The 18755-nt window shown below is 33.9% G+C and overlaps 1 protein-coding gene across 1 annotated transcript; it reads right to left on the bottom strand.

Moving 5' to 3' along the window:
• Positions 1 to 16984: 16984 nt before the first annotated feature.
• Positions 16985 to 17674, bottom strand: LOC147392082 (S-adenosyl-L-methionine-dependent methyltransferases superfamily protein). Its single transcript, XM_086459142.1, has one exon. The coding sequence runs from the start codon at positions 17672 to 17674 to the stop codon at positions 16985 to 16987; it is 690 nt and encodes a 229-aa protein (XP_086315268.1).
• Positions 17675 to 18755: the final 1081 nt, after the last annotated feature.

Below are 18755 nucleotides of genomic sequence, written 5' to 3'. Positions count from 1 at the left end.
AATATTTATCAATAATAGAGTGATACATTAAGGTGGTGAGCCACTAGTGAGAATTGAAAATGATACGTTTGTGACTGATTAAAATATGTAAAACATCATGACCATGTCGACTTCTTAGACCCAAGATGCGGATTTCATGGAATCACATTTAAATTAATATTATCTTCTTATCAAATCCTTTCAAATTAGATTTTATTTGAGAATCTCTATCTTTTATTGGGCCAGATAGTGATGTTGTAACTTCATAACATAATAATTTTCAAAGGTGTGAATAAATTGATTGAACCTGGGTATTATTATGTTAAGGGTGCATTTGCTTTGGATTCTAGAATCCAATCTATGTCCTTTTCTTTTTTGGTTGTGTTTATGAAAATGATTCTCCTGTAATCAGAATCAGAATCAGAACAGCTCAACTAAAATCAGATATAAAGTTGGACTCATTTATTATGAACTTTTGAATATTTCTTGCATTATTGCACTCAAATGAATTTTCTATGCTCAGGTATACAATATTTCATATCACGACTATAGAAAAGACATGGTCTGTAAAATGATAGTTTGATTTTGAGATCTCATATTCTGAAAATTTGTTTCTATAATCCAAAATCTGGATTCAGAAGCCAACAATCCCAACCAAATATGCCCCAAAATAATATGCTTATTGATCAAGTCCAGAAGAGAATCAACATTTCTTGTAGGTGACGAATGAAAGCCTTATACAATGTCATATCAAGACTCAAATCAATTATTAATGATACCCAAAAGTATGAATCTGAATCAGATTCCAAATAATGGGGATTGCGCTGACAGATAATTTGGATGCCCATGGTCTTGTGTATGAGATGTCTTGTATTCTATTAGTGCTACGCAAAGTTGCGGGGGTGTAGGAAACACTGCCCTTATCGGGGGTTTCTATTGTCTGTTCAGTGGACGACGGTGAAGGGGGCAGCATCCCCTCTCAGGGTGCAATCACAAAACCCTCAGCCCAAATTTTTTAGGGTTCCAAAAAGGATATTATATAATATTTTCTTAAAGGATTTCTATTTTGAAAAAATAAATACGTTTTTGTGCAACTCTCAATTTTATAAATAAAGATCTTTAAGACTATGAAACTCAAGAGAAAATAATGATTATTCCTAATTTGATCTACGGACATAGGCACATTACTGAACCACATTAATCATGGTATTTATTCATTTGTCATCTTTTTTTGTTATTATGTTTTTATTTTCACACATGTCAACTTGTTCAAGAAAAAAACACACACACACACACATAGCCGAAATTCCTGCCAAGGTTTGCAAGCTACATATCATTAAGTTTTTTTTAGATACAACCAACTGACTAAAACTCAATTAATTTAAACTAATGTGTATTTGACATATTTTAAAACGTATGTTAGCTCAATGTCCACTACCTAGTTGGCACATGATCTAAGCCTAAGTGTTTTACTAATTAGATACTTGTCTTTCGAAAAGTTTACAAATTATCATTGTTAATTTTGATGGTTATCTTGTTGGGGGCCGTTGTGACACACTTATAACCTATAAAACTTAGAAGTTGACAAAATTAGTAGGCTAGACTAGGCTCCCTCTCACTAGAAGTTGTCTCTCAGGGGAAAACAATTATCTTTGATTGAAGCACACTTGATAAATTAATATGGCCACCAACTCCATCCACACACATTCATATTCTTCTTCAGTTCTTATCTTTCTCACCATAGACTGATGGGTTGTTAAAACGTCATGAGTCATAAACACAACCCATGAGGTCAGAGATTCCATCACTTTTCACTATTAAAAGTGAAAAATTCCCCTTGTTCTTCTACCCAACAACAACCTTCCCTTTCTCAAAAAAAAAAAAAAATAATGTAAATATGACCAAGAATTTTTTAATAAAATAGTTACTCTTTGATCATTCTGTGGTCTTCTGGAAGGGATTTTTTTTGTTTTTTTTTTTTTAATTATAATGGAAGATAGTACCTTCATCCCCAAGAGTTTAAGAATATTATTATTGATGATCTATCTTGTAGTTATATTCGAAAATAATCATTTTAAATAAAAGGGAGGGATCCTTGCAAACTAAGCTTACCGATCCCAAAAAAAAAAAAAAAAAAAAATCAATAATATGGATTTCCTTGTAAAGATGTCTAATTCTATGGTTTACCAAATGACTATGTTCATCAAATGAATTATTATTATAGTAAATATTTTCATGCCCATTAAAAGGTTAGTAATTATCAGAACATAAGGAGTGGAATTTTAATAATGAATTAGAGAGAATGTTAATGATTTCTTGAGATTGATGAAGAGGTTTTCCACACTATATCATGGAAATAGGTGATGATGGTTGTGGCAGGTGAAATATGCATAAAAATTCAGAGTCTTGGTATTAAAAAATTTATGGCTCTGATACCAAGTAAAAATTGAATTCCATTCATTATTTTTATGAAATTACATGAACTTTAATAAATTTGGAATAGATAATAAATGAAAAAAATATAAATTACAATTAAATTGTGAACCTTATCGTAATATTCTGCAGAATAATATATGATCATGTCAATGTACACCTCATTACAGTGAGTTGTATGGTAACATATTTTCCATGACTGATTTATTCTTTCTCGTGTTATATGGTCAAGTTTTAAGTTGTAAAAAATGGACCTAGGACACAAAACCCAGCTATATTCAGGCCCAAATCTGCATTATATCAGGCCCCTTAGATTATCACACCTTTATCTTGTTCCAGGTATTTTAAACCAAGAGCCCAACCTCGAAGCCCAAGAGCTTACACAAAAACCCTTAATCACTAGTGTAGGCCTAGAACTGGGTTTGTTTTTTTTTTTTTTTTGGTTTATGTGTCGCATATATCCCAAAGCTTGTTTACGGACCTTAAAAAGCTCTAAGCCTCATTGGGCAATGATGAGCCCCATTATTGAGCCCATTTTATGGTCTAATAGAGGTCATGGTTAAAGAGCAAACCCATGATCGAACCCATATTGACTCTGTTTATTGGTCCATTGCCAGACCAATTTGATCATTTTGTATTAAAATGCAACAAGTTTAGGTCTAGCCTAAACCAATCAACATCTCATTTGGGTTAAACAATTTTAACATTTAGGCATGTGACCCATCATCTCTTTAATGTAGACCATCGCTACGTAGTTCTTCATCTCATCGGCAACATACATGTGGAAAAAAATGATCTTTAACTAGAATCATCCTTCTAGATGGATATGACATGGGAATTTTTGGTCAATCCGACATTTGGAGATATTCAACACGATTAGTCTAATCTCCTATTCTAGGGCACTAGTGTGGTACCTTCTAAAGGAGTTCCAATGCTTAAATCATATTCACACGCAATAACTTTTCTTAATTGGAATCACATAAGACACTTATAATGAAATTTCTGTTGTGTAAATATCTTGTATTTTATTGTGCTACGTAGAGCTCCGCCCTTGTTAACGTTTGACTGTCGAACACTACTACATACATATATGGGAAGCGTTCAGAAAGTCTTTAAGAGAGCCAAACATTTTTCAAAATAGGGATTAGAAGTTTCGGAATGGGCAGATTTTTTTAGAAGATGATTTCTATGGTGTAGAGATCATCCACAACAAAAATCAGCTCATTCTGAAACTTCTAACCATAGACCGTTCGATTTTTGTAAATCACTTTTGATTGGGGTTAGAAGTTTCGGAATGTACTGATCTTTGGTGAGGATGATTTCCTCATGGTAAACTAATGGTAAAAATGAATGCTTCACGATTTTTCAACTTGTAAATTGAGGTTAGAAATTTCAGAATGGGTTAATTTTTTGTGAGGATGATCTCCTCATCCAGAGGACTTAGTAGAATTTGTAGGCCAGCAAGAAGCCGACTCCCTCTTCCCATTGTTCTAAGGGTCTGGGGTCATAATTGTTAGAAGTAGTTACAGAATCGGGGATGTTGAATCGAGCCGTAACAGACTCAATTGAGGGCCTAACAGGGGTATAAGGTCTTCTCCCCATTCAGATAACAAGGAATAAATGATTACTCTCATCACCCTTACTAAGACTATGGGTACACTTGGATTACTTTAGTCAAATAACACAGCTTTAGAGTTCATGGCCAAGATCAAATTTAAAAGAATGTAAAAATAATAATTTCAACAATTAATGAAAGAATATATTTTTTTTTTTTGCTAGATCAAATGCTTTGGAAATGGGCAGTCCTTGAATGCCCAAATATAGAATTCAAATTCAACAATGAAAATTTATCCTTTTTTTTTTTTTTTTTTTTTTTTTTTTTTTAACTTTTAAATTTTGTGTTCTATATCCCTGCTGTGTCATCCAATTAACAAGTTTTTTAATTATGTGCTCTATATATTTAGCAAAAATAAAATAAAAAATTGTGCTCTATATGATTATCCACACCAAACAACATATATGATTTCCATTATCCTGCCCATACATTTAAAATATATCAAACCAATTATATACATCTAACTTACCTCTCAGCCATCTACGTATCTTATCATTACAACAATATTGATAATTATAAGGAACAGTTAAAGTATACTAATGATTTACCTTGTGATCTCTGATCATTACTGACCTTCAAAATCATGGCTTAATTCATGATCGATAATGCTCACTGACAACTAAAATTTCACACCAACTACCAAAAATTGAAAATTTTAAAGCTAAGTGAGTCACAATGCCAAATAAATTCTACGGTTTCTCTTTTTTTAAACTAAAGTGGGAAAAAAGAAAAAAAAAATGTCCAATTCACAAAGAAGAAAAATCTTACATTACTTTGAACAAATAAACAACAATAATATGATGACAAGGTATAATTATGCATACAATTTGAAAGGACATTATGTTTGATAATGGCCTACCCAAGCAAGGGATTTTTCTCGAGGGCTTTAGAGCTTTTCACCCAAGGGCCATGGTCCTGACTTGTTTCTTTAGAGAGTTTCATCCCTTGCAAGTGATTTTTTTCCCTTTATAATCTCGTTTTTATAATTTATCGTGAAATCTTAATTCTCTAAGTGATGATATTCATGTAAACTAACAAAGTGACTTACTTCTTGTGATCTTTGTGTTAAGAAAAACGGTGTCACTATAGTGCATGTGGAGGCCAACAAGCGAATGAGGAGAAAATTGTCGGAGTTGTTAGAACATCCTCAAAGCATATCCTCGAAGAAAGCTTGAGTTGATACATATAGGTAGCGTTTAAGAGCCAAAGTGTTGTGTATATATATATATCTAGGTTAGTAAATTGGCAAGAAATCCCTAATTCAGAGTCCATTAAGCAAGTTTTCCTAATACTCATTAACCAATCTTTGGGTCTTCAAGAAAGCACAAACCACATTAACTTTGAAGATTTGGTGCATTTGTGCCCATGCCTTTTGAAAAGAGTCTTGATAATATGACTCACTAGGTGGCAAACTCAAATGACTCCATGACATGAATAAGTTTGAGAACCATAGATTTGTACATCTCGGGATACACTTTTTTATGGGAATCTACAATCATGTATCCCAAGACATATAAATCTACGGTACTTGAACTTGTCACGTCATGGAGTCATTTGAGTATGCCACTTGGCAAATCATATTATCACCGATTCTTTTGAAAATCATGACCTAATCATCTCAGTATTAATTATTTGTGAATGCATGAGAAGAGATGTCATTCATTTTCTTCTACTTCACTTTTTTTTTCCTCATTGTTCCTATTTTTCTAATTCACATATATGGGGGAAAAAAAAAAAACTCTTATTTCATCTGAGATTAACATCATGACTTATCAAAAATCAGGTCGGTATAATCTTATGAGTACAATATGAAACAGGAATCAATCCGTGATTAAAAATATGTAATGCTAAGCCTTTACCTTCGTCTCCTCAATAATATAATTTTAAAAAAGGGATGACTCCTTACATAAAATATCCCACTTGTGGTTAATTTAGGCTTACGTTTTGTTAAATGAGATGGCTGGGACGCTATAATCATGGAGAGAAGTAGTCCTTGAGCACCGTAATTAATGATATATATATATCATCATATTTGAATTGTAAAATTCTTGCAATTATATTTTGGGGTTTTGTTAACGTGTGCTCTAAGTGAAATTGCAATAAATACACAACACTTTGAAAATTGGAATCTACACTGACACATGTTAAGACGACCCCATTTTTTTTTTTTTAAGGGACAATGATTGTGAGGGACTCTTTATTGAAAATGAAAATATGTACTAATTAATCCCTTAAGATGAATATGAACCATTTAAATCTCATTTTATAAAATATTCACCTATGAAGATTTTAAAAAATAAAAATACCTAAAATATCATTTTAACAACTTTATAAAAGTGATTTAATTTAAAAATGTGAGTGAAATAAAAAACTTGATCAATTAATTTGGTTATTAATATTTTTTTGAAAATAAAATAATAAATATTTTTATTTATTAAAATCTATTTAGAAATTCAATATAATTTTATTTGACTTATTTAAATAGATTTGCTAACTTTTTAGTTGAATCAATTTGATGAATAATCAAGTTGAGTTTTAAAATAATATTTTAATTATTTATATTTTTAATAAATCTAATATAATAGATTAAATTAATTTAATGATGATGATTACCATACTCATCTCCATCATCATCATCATCATCAATGTTAGTTAAAAATCATTGATTTTGAGAAGACAACAAGAATTTTTATTTAGATATTTTTTTAATTGTTATATAAAAGATGAACATAGTTAAGGGGCATGTCATTAATTTTAAAATATAGGATTACTTCCAATATTTTCAAATAAATAAATTTCTTTAAATCTCAAAATTAGTTGAAAGGATAATTATGACATTTTTCTGACAAAAATCCTTTCTAGACTAATATTTGATAAAAATAAGTATTAAAAAGCCCATATTTTTTAAGAAGACTTTTTGGTACATATTTTCAAAAAAATAGGTCTTTCGAGTCATTATCCCTATTTTTTACAAGGATGATACTGAAGTAACATTGTGAGTGTGAAAAGCGTCCACATTAGAAATGTCCCCCATAATGTTACTCCTACAAGGCTCTTTGAACAATGCTAGACCTGTGACTTGGAGTGAAGCATCTATAGCTCTTAGCACACCTCCACATCAGCACAATGTTGAATGCACTTGAAAAACACTTCCCTTAGTGAGTTTTCAAATGTTTTTAAGAGTCGGTGGGCCACTTGGATTAACACATTGGCAATCTAACATGACCGCCTTCTAGATTTCACTGAAAAACTCAAATAATAATAAATAAATAAACTCTGTTTTGAGCTTCATCCAAGGTGTTGACAATGGATGCCTACCGGACTCTTAAATTTAAAATTAAAATGCAACTATGAAAAATAACTTTCTGTTTTAAATTTATTTTCAAATTTCTTAAAATTTTGTCCTTTACATCCTTGTGACATCGAATCATAATTTTAGATGCCACAAAGTGAGCTCACAACCCTTTGTAAGATTTCAAATCTTACTAAGTTAGTCAGACCATCCTGACTCTTAACACTTTCTCCCTTGAAACAGAGCTTCAGGGCCCAAAGCACCAAAACGGATCTGCCAATTTTCAACAAATAGTAGAAGCTACTCAAAATTTCAGCCCTGAAAAGGATATTGGCAATGGCAGTCCAGGAAGAGTTTACAAGGTACTCTTTCTAGTATTGAAACCTAAATCTCTTTGTCATTTTCCCTTAATTGCTTTATATATATATATATACAAGATGGGAATGTAATAGTAGTGAAGAAGCTTTCCAAAAATTCAGTGGAAGGAGCCCATCAACTTATAAATGAAGTAACTGCCCTTAAGTCTTTCTACATCAAAACACAAAAATATTATCCGACTTTTGGGCTGGTGCATAGGAGATGACCTACTCTTGTTAATATATGAGTACATGGAAAAAAATAATTCACTCCAACCCTCTTTATTTGCCTCTAATTAAGTAAATCATTTAGATACACTATGGTACTTCTTTCCTCTCCACAAAATAAAATGACTAGAGATTGGGTTATCAAGTACAGGTCAATGATCCAATTTGTTACTTAATTGGCAAACAAGGTATAAGATTTGCCTTGGAATAGCAAATGGCTTAGCTTACATCCACGGTGGATGGGACGTAAAGATAGTTCATGGGGATATCAAGGCCAGCGATGTTTTGCTTACAGAAAACAACCAAATCCTCTCTTACCAAATTAATGTTTTATTCAAGTATTACATTTCAACATTAAGATGTAGTCATCTATTTTACAAACAATATAATTCTCAAGCATGATGCAACCTAATCATGTAATTTAGCTATTTCTAGGTGTCTTTATTCAATATATCCTAATCGATCTATTGTTCATGTAATTTTGGTTTCTGCAGTGGATATATGGCACCTGAGTATGTAACACGAGGTATCATAACAGACAAAATAGATGTCTACAGCTTTGGAGTTGTCATCCTAGAAATTGTTAAGTGGGAAAAATATTGGAATCGAGAATCCAAATGACGAGAATGAATTCCTTTTGGACAAGGTACTATATTGTTAGCAAATTCTATTTCGCTTCAGGATTTGTTTAGCTAATATGCAAATTAAATTAAGAGAGTTTTACATACTCGATCCCCTGTACACTAAGATGACAACAGCACACCTCACTAAGCTATTGTTAATACGTTAACGACTAATCAAAGCATGCTATATATGATGTGAGACTACAGACCTATGTATTCTGCAAGGAAGGGAGGATCATTGATTTCGTCAACGAAATTGTTGTATATGAACAAGACTACTCAGAGGAACAAGCAAGCATGCTGTTGGAATTAGCAATGTGGTGAGAATTCTTGAAGGTGAGAAAACAGTAGAGGTTTCTGCCGTGCTATTCGACCATGGTGAACCTTAATTTTCTCTCTCTAATGGAAACCCAAGTACTTGTAAGGATGGGATATCAAATGCATTGGTTGTTGCATAGAGAGGGATGGAACTAATATCATATATAGTTTGTTCCTGATTTAGTCAAAGACATTAAATGCTTGAGCTTGTATTTGTTTGGTGGTCTGATATGGTGATCTGCATAATGCATGCTACATTTTTTTAGTTATCCATCGATCACTTGTTTGTATCCGTTATGGATAATACATTTGAAGATTATGTTACCCAAATTAATTTTCAGAACCTTTCCAAGGATGACGTATCAAATGCTTGAGTTTTTGCAAAGAGAGGGAGGGAACTAGTGTCAAACTATAATGATTGAGGTGATTTTTTGCTCACAGAATTTCTCCTTACAGTGCTCAGACTCTCTAGCATGTGCCACATCAAGCCTAACGAGGGTAATTTTGTAAATTGGAGATGCCATTCAATACACATGGGCACATGAGATTGGTGGATCCTGGAATCTATGAGCAAAAAAATTTTTTCAATTATACTTTCTTCTAGATATCGTTTTATCTACAGTGTGGTGTTATAAATCTCCCTACCTACTATTTTGAAAAAAATACATAAGCACTTAAAGTAGTGTTTTTGAAAATGTAAATATAAACACTTGTTTATACAGCTTTGAGCCCTAATACACAAGCAAATCCTATACTCTACAAAAGGAAAGTCCTGATTCACTTCATTTTCTCTCTGGCAATGTCCAAATCTCTCTTTTCATCCCTCCCCCCTCTCCTTAGAAACTCCTAAAACCTCTTTCTTTTCATCTCCTTCCAGTATTATATGAGTCACATCTTTGCTTGATTCCTTTTTTGGCCGAAAAAGAACAATAGAAAAAAAAATAAAAAATTTGACGAAAACCTTAACATACTAGTTGGGAGTGTTGGGGTCTCCATGTACAGTTGTAGTTATACTTTAAAAGGGTATCGCTATCGGATCAACGAATTACCTGATAAAAATTGAGTTAATTGGGATTGTTTGGGGGAGCAACTCTAGCTAGGCAGGCGCAGCAATTGTCATGACAAGTATTGGACCAAAGTTAAGATTGTAGCACTAGCTACAACGATGGATGACTTGTTTCTATTGTATCTATTCTTGTTATTACTACTATTATTATTTTTTATTTTTTATTTTTTTTGGCTATCATAGTTATTGTGGATGGTCACAAACCAGAAACCAAAGGAATCTTGATGTTTAACATGACAAAGGATATGCATTACAATTGTTCAAAGAACTAGCTAGCATCCTTTTTATTTTGCTCCTATTCATTATCTGGAGTGCTTCCTTAATACTAAGGCTTGCTTTTGAAGAAGAATGAAGATCAATCGACTTCCTTAAATGATTAAATTTGATAACCCCAATGAAGGTTTATATAGAAAACATAAGAAATCCTAACCAATGAGATTGGATAATCATAATCGGAACTAAATCTTATCCTAATCTCTAATATGATATGGTGTATCGCAATACACCTTATTTATGGCTTCATACTCTTAACACCCTCCCTCAACGATTAACATGAGTTTGATAAAATCAATATCTATCAAGAATCTATGAAGAGTCGTCATTTGCAAATTGCCACACTTGTGTTGGTGAATCTTTGATATTAATGGTTGGCCTCATTCTTCTAGGTGAGTTGCCATTGAAGAACTTCTTTTGCCAAATATGTGCTGCCGATCGCATAGACAATATTTGCCTAAATTGGATAGTGGGGGATTTTTCGGATCTCCCTCTCCTCGAGATACGTGTTAAAATTAATGTTTCACTCCGACCCTCTTCTTTGATGATCTTCTAAATTTCCGATCGTCTTCTCCAATGAACCTTCTTTTTCTGGATTGCCTTTTCCTTTCGTCTTAACCTGAAAAGACACCAGTGTAATGCCGGCCAAGGAGTCTCCAGCCATCAAGTTAGTACTTGATGAAAATTGCAGAGTAACGAGAACAAGAGTAAGACAATTTTGTGTGGGTTGTACCTTGAGGCTTGAGTGGGAGAAGTCTCTTTATTTATAGATTGGACCCATTGAAGGAGGTAATGAACTCAGTTGTAACCTCTCTCTCATGTTGTCTAGCATTTATGAAAATTAATGCCCATGATACATTGATGACAATGAAGACCTACTCCTCATCATTCTTGTAACTTACATAAAGAGTGGTCCTAAATCCGTAATCGTCTTGACTCGGTTACTACTTAGTTCTCAAGTTGACTTAGTTAAGTTAGGTAACCGTGGTTCCTTCAGGCATCATGTGTAATTTGTGCTACTTGGGTAGCTTGGCATAAGATTGCCTCTTAAGTTATTACATGGGTTTCTCCTTGGCTTGGGTTGTTGAACCAGGTAGTGTAAATGGGCACATTGGCCTAGCCATATACTGAAAGGGCTCATTGGCCGAACCATGTAATGAAGGGGCTCATTGGTCAAACCATGTAGTGAAGGGGATTATTGGCCGAACCATGTAGTGAAGGGGTTCGTTAAGATGAGGGGTTGGCCGAACCTCTTAGCATAGAGTACGTTAGGATGAAGTGTCGGCCAAACTACCCAGTGAAACGAGTGAAGGGGTTGGCTCCTAAGTGAGGCCAAACAACCATATGCAATGAGTGAAGGGGTCGCGAGTGGAGGGGTTAGTTCCTTAGGAGGCCGAACCACCTTATGACAACAAGTGAGGGGTTGGCTCCTAAAAGAGGTCGAACCACCTTATGCAATGAATGAAGGGGTTGGCTCTTAAAAGAAGCCGAACCACCTTATATAACGATTGAAGGGGTCAACTCCTTAGGGGGCCGAACCACCTTAGGACAATGAGTGAAAGTGTTGGATCCTAAAGGAGGCCGAACCAACTTATGAAATTAGTAAATGGGTGGAGTCCTAAAGGAGCCTGAACCATCTTATATAACGATTGAAGGAGCCGGCTTCTTAGGCCGCCAAATAATGCAGAATGGAAATCAAGTCAACGGTCAAAAGTTTCGATGGAAAATTTGTAATTATTTAGATTTTCACTTATTTGAGTCAAGATTTATCATTTTATCATTTGAGATTATTTTAAATTAGTTATTTATTTAGTTATCTGTTTTAAGGCTTTAATTTTATGTCGTTTGGGGCTTATTTTCATGTTTTATTGGTCCATGATTTTAGTATAATATTTATGTGCAGTTTAGTAACTTTAATTTATCTTTTATTTAATTTTATTAGGGTTAAAAAATTAAGAGAAAAAGTTACGAAAATTAGGTTTATTTATTTGGTATTTTAGTTTGACTAAGATTATTGATTTATTTTTCTTTATATAAATTGTACTAGGATTATTTTTATTAATGAACAACGAAGATTTTGATGAATGAAGAATAAATTTCTTTCATGGAGTGAAATGAGTTCTCCGCCATTCTTCGTGTGATTCCAAGATACTATCTTTTCTATCTTCTTCTTATCTTTCTATTTTTTTTATTTATTGTTTTTTGAGTTTCTTAAATCCATCAAGAAACCTCTTTTCTTGATTTTCTATTATTTTCTCGATTCTTGAATTCTTAAAGTCTTGATTCTTGATTCTTGAAACCCCTTTCTTGATTCTTTATTCTTGATTCTCTCAACCTACAAATCTCAATCTATAATCTTTTCTCTATTTTTTCAACCTTTAATCCTTTTCATCTATCTAGTCATAATTGCGAAAGAAAAACAATATATTTTACTTTCAGGTTTAGCTCATCCTAGCTCAAATCCTTAATCCAATCCCCAACTAGAATTCCCTAAACCCCCATAGTTTCTTATCTCCCCTCATCGTCCTATATCACCGAACCTCCTTGTGAATAACAATTGAAAGGGTTGGATCTCTTTGTAGTCAAACCGGTTGAGGTATGAGTTTTTGATGGGTTGGACCCATTGGGTTTTCGAACCATTTAGATAATGGGTTTGAATTAGGTTGAATGAATCCGAATGCCTTGATTTGACAACTTTACAAATCCCAAGAAGTGTGATTTTTTTGGTTCCTACAAGGATGATGACGAATCATTTATCCAATTATGAAGAAGAATTGGAAAAGCAAGTAGCTCTACTCGAGTGAGCCTTAGTGGGCCAAGATGATTTTAGGCTAAACTAAAACCTATCAGACTTTAATCCGAAAAATGTGGTCTATAATAGACCAAAAAAATAAACTAAATGACAGCTCCATAAGTTCGGTCATTGATAATAACCTCTATTGGGCCTTAAAAAGACTTGATGTAGTCTCTATCATGGGAGCAACATTGGTCATGAGACTTAGGGCTTTACGAAGTCCCATAAGCAATTTTTTTTCAAACAATAGATCATGGGCAAAGACAAGTGGGCCATCTATTGGGTCAATATCAACGAGACTTTATTGGTGGTAATAATTATCCAGCTAGCTAGAACTAATAAGATTTTGTGTCTAACTTGCTACATGAGGCGCTTCAAATATGGTAAGAATGTAAATGTCATAGAGGCATGACTCGTGCAATGATGTCATGAGTCCCACACAAGTGAAATCACATCTTATTATGAACTACGAGACACACTAATAAAGTTCTGATGAGGCAGGAATTTATTTCGAGACTTGACTTTGAAGCGGCCAACCCGCTTCAAAGTTTGAAGAGAGCCTCTTCGTTCCAAGACAGGTGGCATTTTGAAATTATTTTACACCTCTACATTGTCAGTAATTAGAATACCTCCTTAGAAATGCCACGTGTAATCCAAAGGGGAGGGTTCCTTAAAAATCTTGAAGCGGGGGATGGCCGCTTCAAAGTCTTTTCCATTTATTTCATATCTTGTCCCGTATATCTCTCAATTAATGTAATAAAAGAAGAAGATTTTTAACCCAAATCATCCCAAATGCATATCTTTCCAGATGGGGCAAGTATATAACTGATGTTATCATCATAAATGTCTTGCTCTCTACGATATTTAGATTCTTACCACATTAGCAAACACCTAATTTTAGAAAGTAATGCTTTTGCCTTGGGAATTGTGCGCGCCCTAGAAAATGTAAATATAAATACCTCCATTTTCTCTTAGATGACATCCAAATCTATTTTATCTTTCCTTCCCTTCCTATCATTTGAAACTCCTAAACCTCTCTTTTCATCTCCTTTCAATCTTATGTGAGTCCTATCTTTGTTTCATTTCCTTTTGGCCCTAAAAGAGCAAGGGGAAAAAAAACAAAATGGAGGAAAACCTTTACGTACTCATGGGCATTGGGGTCTCCAAATACAATTGCAATTATACTTTAAAAGGGTATTGCTATTGGATCGATGATTTACCTCATGAATATTCTATTAAACAAAACTATTGGGAAAAGCAGCTCTAAGCAAGTGCAACAATCGGTGATCAGGGCCTAGAAAGTCTATTTTAAAGTCCTAAATATAGAAACTTTAGGATAAATTCTATGCTAAACCCCCTAATTAGAGTTGATATATTCATAGTCCATATTATTTGTCATTTTTATGTTAATTTTGATTTTTGGCCTAATTTTGGTTTATTAATCATGACAGGCCAAAAACAGGAGAAATAAACTAATGAAGAAAAGCATAGTGAAGGAGAGCAATGCAATTGGGAAACCAAGACAAAGACCTAGACTCAAGAACATGCCCATTGGACCATCTAAAGGCACGACATGGTGAAGGTGGCATATCATGCCTCGAGATTCGTGCAAGGTTAAGGTGACTTGATCAATTACGTGATTAATTAGGGTTTTTGTTCCTCTGAGTTGTATGAGACATTCCGAATTAAGGACCCTAATCCGGGTCTATAAATACAAACCAAACCAGAGCTAAAAAAGATCATCTTTTCTTCTATTCTTTCTTCTTCTACCTCACTTGTCTTATTTTCAATTTTAAGGCTTTTTTAGTTTATTTTTGTTCAAGTTTTGTAAACAGAAAGAGTTCATACTAATTTCAGGCCAAGATTAATAAAAGAAGCATCTCTCAATTTTATCTCTATCCTTTCTTTCTTTATTTTCCTTTTACGCTTTCTTTTATTATTCTTGCAATGATCATTGGCTAGACCTTTGATAAAAAGGTCGAGAAAACCTAAGCAAGATTAGCTCAGATAGTTAATTTGTTTTGCATATGTATTCCATTGTTTAACTGTGATGATATCGTGTTAAGTAGGGATCATCAAATCTAGTTTCTTTTTCCTGATTTTGATGATTTAGGCTTTAGATAAGTTCAAGCTAAAATCATGCTTTGTTAGGGAGACCGTAAATAGTCTTTTGATTTCATCTTATTAGGTCTAATCACATATTTTAGATTTATTATGTTTAACAGATTTAATCTTCCGATCCAACACGTTAGATTGCTGATCAGATCGAGATAAAGAAACAAATAAACTATTGAGATGACTTGTTTTTTTTGGATTCGACCGAATCTAATCATTTACATTGCGATATTATTTTTCTACTTATTTTAGCAAAAGTTTAGATTTAGTTTGATTCAAATCAGTTTTATTAGTTGATTTTATACTTAATCGTGTTAAGTTAGAATCTAGAATCTTTGTTGTCTTTGTAGATCAACCCCTAATTATCAAGGTGTTATTGTTTTATTCTTTATTTTTATTGTGGTAAACTACGACGAAGAAATTGGTGCCGCTGTCAAGGACAACGATTTGATCCAATTTTTGATAAAAAATGATTAGGGTTTCAACGAATCTGATTTTTATTTTGTAATTTTTTTAAAAAAAAATTTTTATTCTTAACTAGTCAGAAGCAATATGAAGCAAAAAAAGTGTGTTCAAGGCTAGAACCTTCGAAATGATTTTGTAAACCACGCTCACCAAGCTAATAGGCCTAAAGCCCCGAAGATTATCCACACCTACTCTTTTGAGGATCAAAGCCACAAAGGTACTGTTCAACCCGTAACTACCTTTATAAAATCCTTAGAAACAATATCCCAACAATGTTTGAAAAAGCCACGGTAAACTCATATGGCTAAGGGGCCTTGTCCCTACACATGGAAGAAATAATATATCTCACCTCTACTTCCTCAATAGGTCTTTGCAACCACTCATTGTTTTCCTGGCATAGCATATTGAACTCCAAATTATCGGGGAGGGGTCTTATGCTCTCTTGTTCCCCATAAAGCTCCTTTTAGTATTTAACCACTCCTTCCCTAATCTCCTCCTCCCCTTCCACCAAAGACCCGTTGATTGAAAAATTAGATATATGGTTGCTTCTTCTATGAAAATTAGTCATATTATGAAAAAATTCCATATTATTATCCCCTTCTTTCAACCATTTAATTTTAGACTTTTGTCTCCAACTAATCTCCTCCATCAAAGCTATCAATTATAGTATTATGTAGAGTGCTTCTTCACAAGCTCAAGTAGAATTCTTCTTTGAGGTTTAGAAGGATCTTCTGAGATTTTCCAATGCCCGCCTCTAACCTCTCTATTTCATTGTTTAAACAATTTTGGTCGTGACATTAACAAGATTAGAGCTCACCGTCATCTTGTTGTGGAAAAACTCCCAACGACCGATCAAGATTGATAAACTATGAATATTAAAAACAGAGAAAACAAAATAAGCAAGCCATCTCGGATAAGTTACTGAGCAATCATAATGTTAACTCAGACGAGACGGACGATTTTTAGATCCATGAATCCAAAATAAGAGGAAAAGGGGTTAACTCGGATATATGATCTTGTTGTGTTCACAAATGATACCAAGATGACACAAGCAAGCCATCTCTGTCTGGGATGACCATGGCTTACATATGAAACTTGCAATGGAAGACAGTAAGCCACAACCTAATGAAGAGGGTCAAGAGACTCAAGACCAACTGATATCCCTAAACACATTCCCAGTTTAGAATTAACCCAGAATCCGTGTAGCTCCACCCCAATTTTTGGACTCCTGAATTAAGATTAATCTCTGTAACATTCCCCTTCTCACTAAATTTTCTTAACTTAATATGGAATTATATAAACCCCATTGCGGATTGCAAATAACAGTAGAGAATCTAAATTATCAGGATCACCACTGTTTTGAGTGAAAAATAATAAAAATAAATAGTCAACTTAAATTTCAAGAATTAATTCAAGATTGTTGTAATTCAAGGAGGGATTTTATTTCTCATTATAATCTGAGTCAATTTCAACCCAATCAACGTAACATTACGTGCACCAACAAAACTCGATCTACTAAACAAACCCTTAATTTCACCCAATTCTTCATCCGAACATTCCTCAACAACAATAACACTAACCCCACCAATCCGAACCGTTCTTTCCAATTCGGCAACAAATCGATTCGGAAACAACGCTTCACCAAGATGAGCACTAAACCCTAAATCGAAAACACCATCAAAGAACGGAAGATTATGAGGGTCAGCTCTACTAACCAGTGGAGGCGAATCCATGAGTTCGACACCTGTGACATCGATCACACCCATCTTTGATAACGCCATTACTTCTTGACCAGCACCAGCTGAGACGCAGAGGATCTTCGAATGGTTTGTGAGAAACCCTAGATTTTGGATTCCATGGAAGAATTCTGTGAAAGAAAGGACCTTTTTTTGCCAATCTTTCGTAGACCAGATACGTTTGTTTTTCCTTTCGATGGAGACGAGTTCACGGTGAGTTGACTCGCAGGATGATTTGGGGAATCGGATTTGGGTCTTGGGATCTGAGTCAGTGATGCAGGTATCTGGAGTTTGGGTGAGGAGAAAGATGAGTGTGAAGGTGGCGATGGTGATGGATGCGCAAGATAGTCGATTTAGCAGAGTTTGTATGTGTCTGTCCATTTTCTTTATAATTTAAAAAAAAAAAAAAAGAGAGGAAATTTGGTTCTGTTTTAGGCAGGAAAGTGGCTTTTGCTAAATTGCACTGCAGGCGTTGAAGACATGGTTCTTATTTCTGAAGGTTCGAAGTTCAAAGTTCAAACTCGGGTTCCAATTACTTACTAGACCTTGACGTTGTAAGAGTACCGCTATTGCCACCCTAATTTTTATTTATTACACCCCAAATTTCTTAAAGTATTTATCAGACCCCAATTAGAGATTTGGCTAATTATTATCTAAGCATTACAAATCCTATAGTTCAAATAATTTTAACAATTGATATTAAACCCAAAAAAAATAGTAATAGAGAGAGAGATATATATATTTTATTGGCACCCCAACTTTTACTTATTGTCAACCATTTTCCATTTACATAAATGCCAAAATAAATTTATTCACGTTTAGAACTTTACGCTGCTATAATGGGTTTTCTTTTCATTCCCATTTGTTTCTTCTTTCAAGAGATAAATATATTAAGAGTCATGATTATTTGACTTACCCACGTGGCATACTCAAACCCTTGACGTGACATGTTTGGAATTGTAGATCTGCCCTCTTTTATGGGGAAGGGCAATTTTGTATCTTGAGAAGGGCACATCTATGATTTTTGAATATGTCACGTTGGAGGTGTTGATTGAGTATGTTGCATGGGTAAGTCAGATGATCACAATTCATATATTAATGGTGGAGATAATTCCATGCAAGTATCCCACTATCAACCAAAGCAAAGGAGGGGATCTAAATACAAGAGTAGAAGGTATGAACGACAGAATAATGCTCCTCCTGAGCAAAGAAGACCCAAACAAGAGGCCACTTAGGCGGAGTTGACCTCTGTGTGAAGTAATCAGAGTTGGATTTGACATTTCCTGGAAGAAAGTTTTGCATATTTTCATCTTTTAAAATTTTATTTTAATCTAATAGTGTTATATATGCAGATCATTAACGTTGAATTATAAAAGATATATGGTACTTTACCAAACAATTATTACTAATTACCTAAGTCCATATTTTTGTTGTTGTACATGCTGGGCAAATTATTATTATT

This window comes from Akebia trifoliata, chromosome 11, assembly GCF_017979445.1.
Source record: "Akebia trifoliata isolate Shusen 1 chromosome 11, ASM1797944v1, whole genome shotgun sequence".
NCBI classification, from domain to species: domain Eukaryota; kingdom Viridiplantae; phylum Streptophyta; class Magnoliopsida; order Ranunculales; family Lardizabalaceae; genus Akebia; species Akebia trifoliata.
This window is presented reverse-complemented; position numbering and strand designations above follow the sequence as displayed.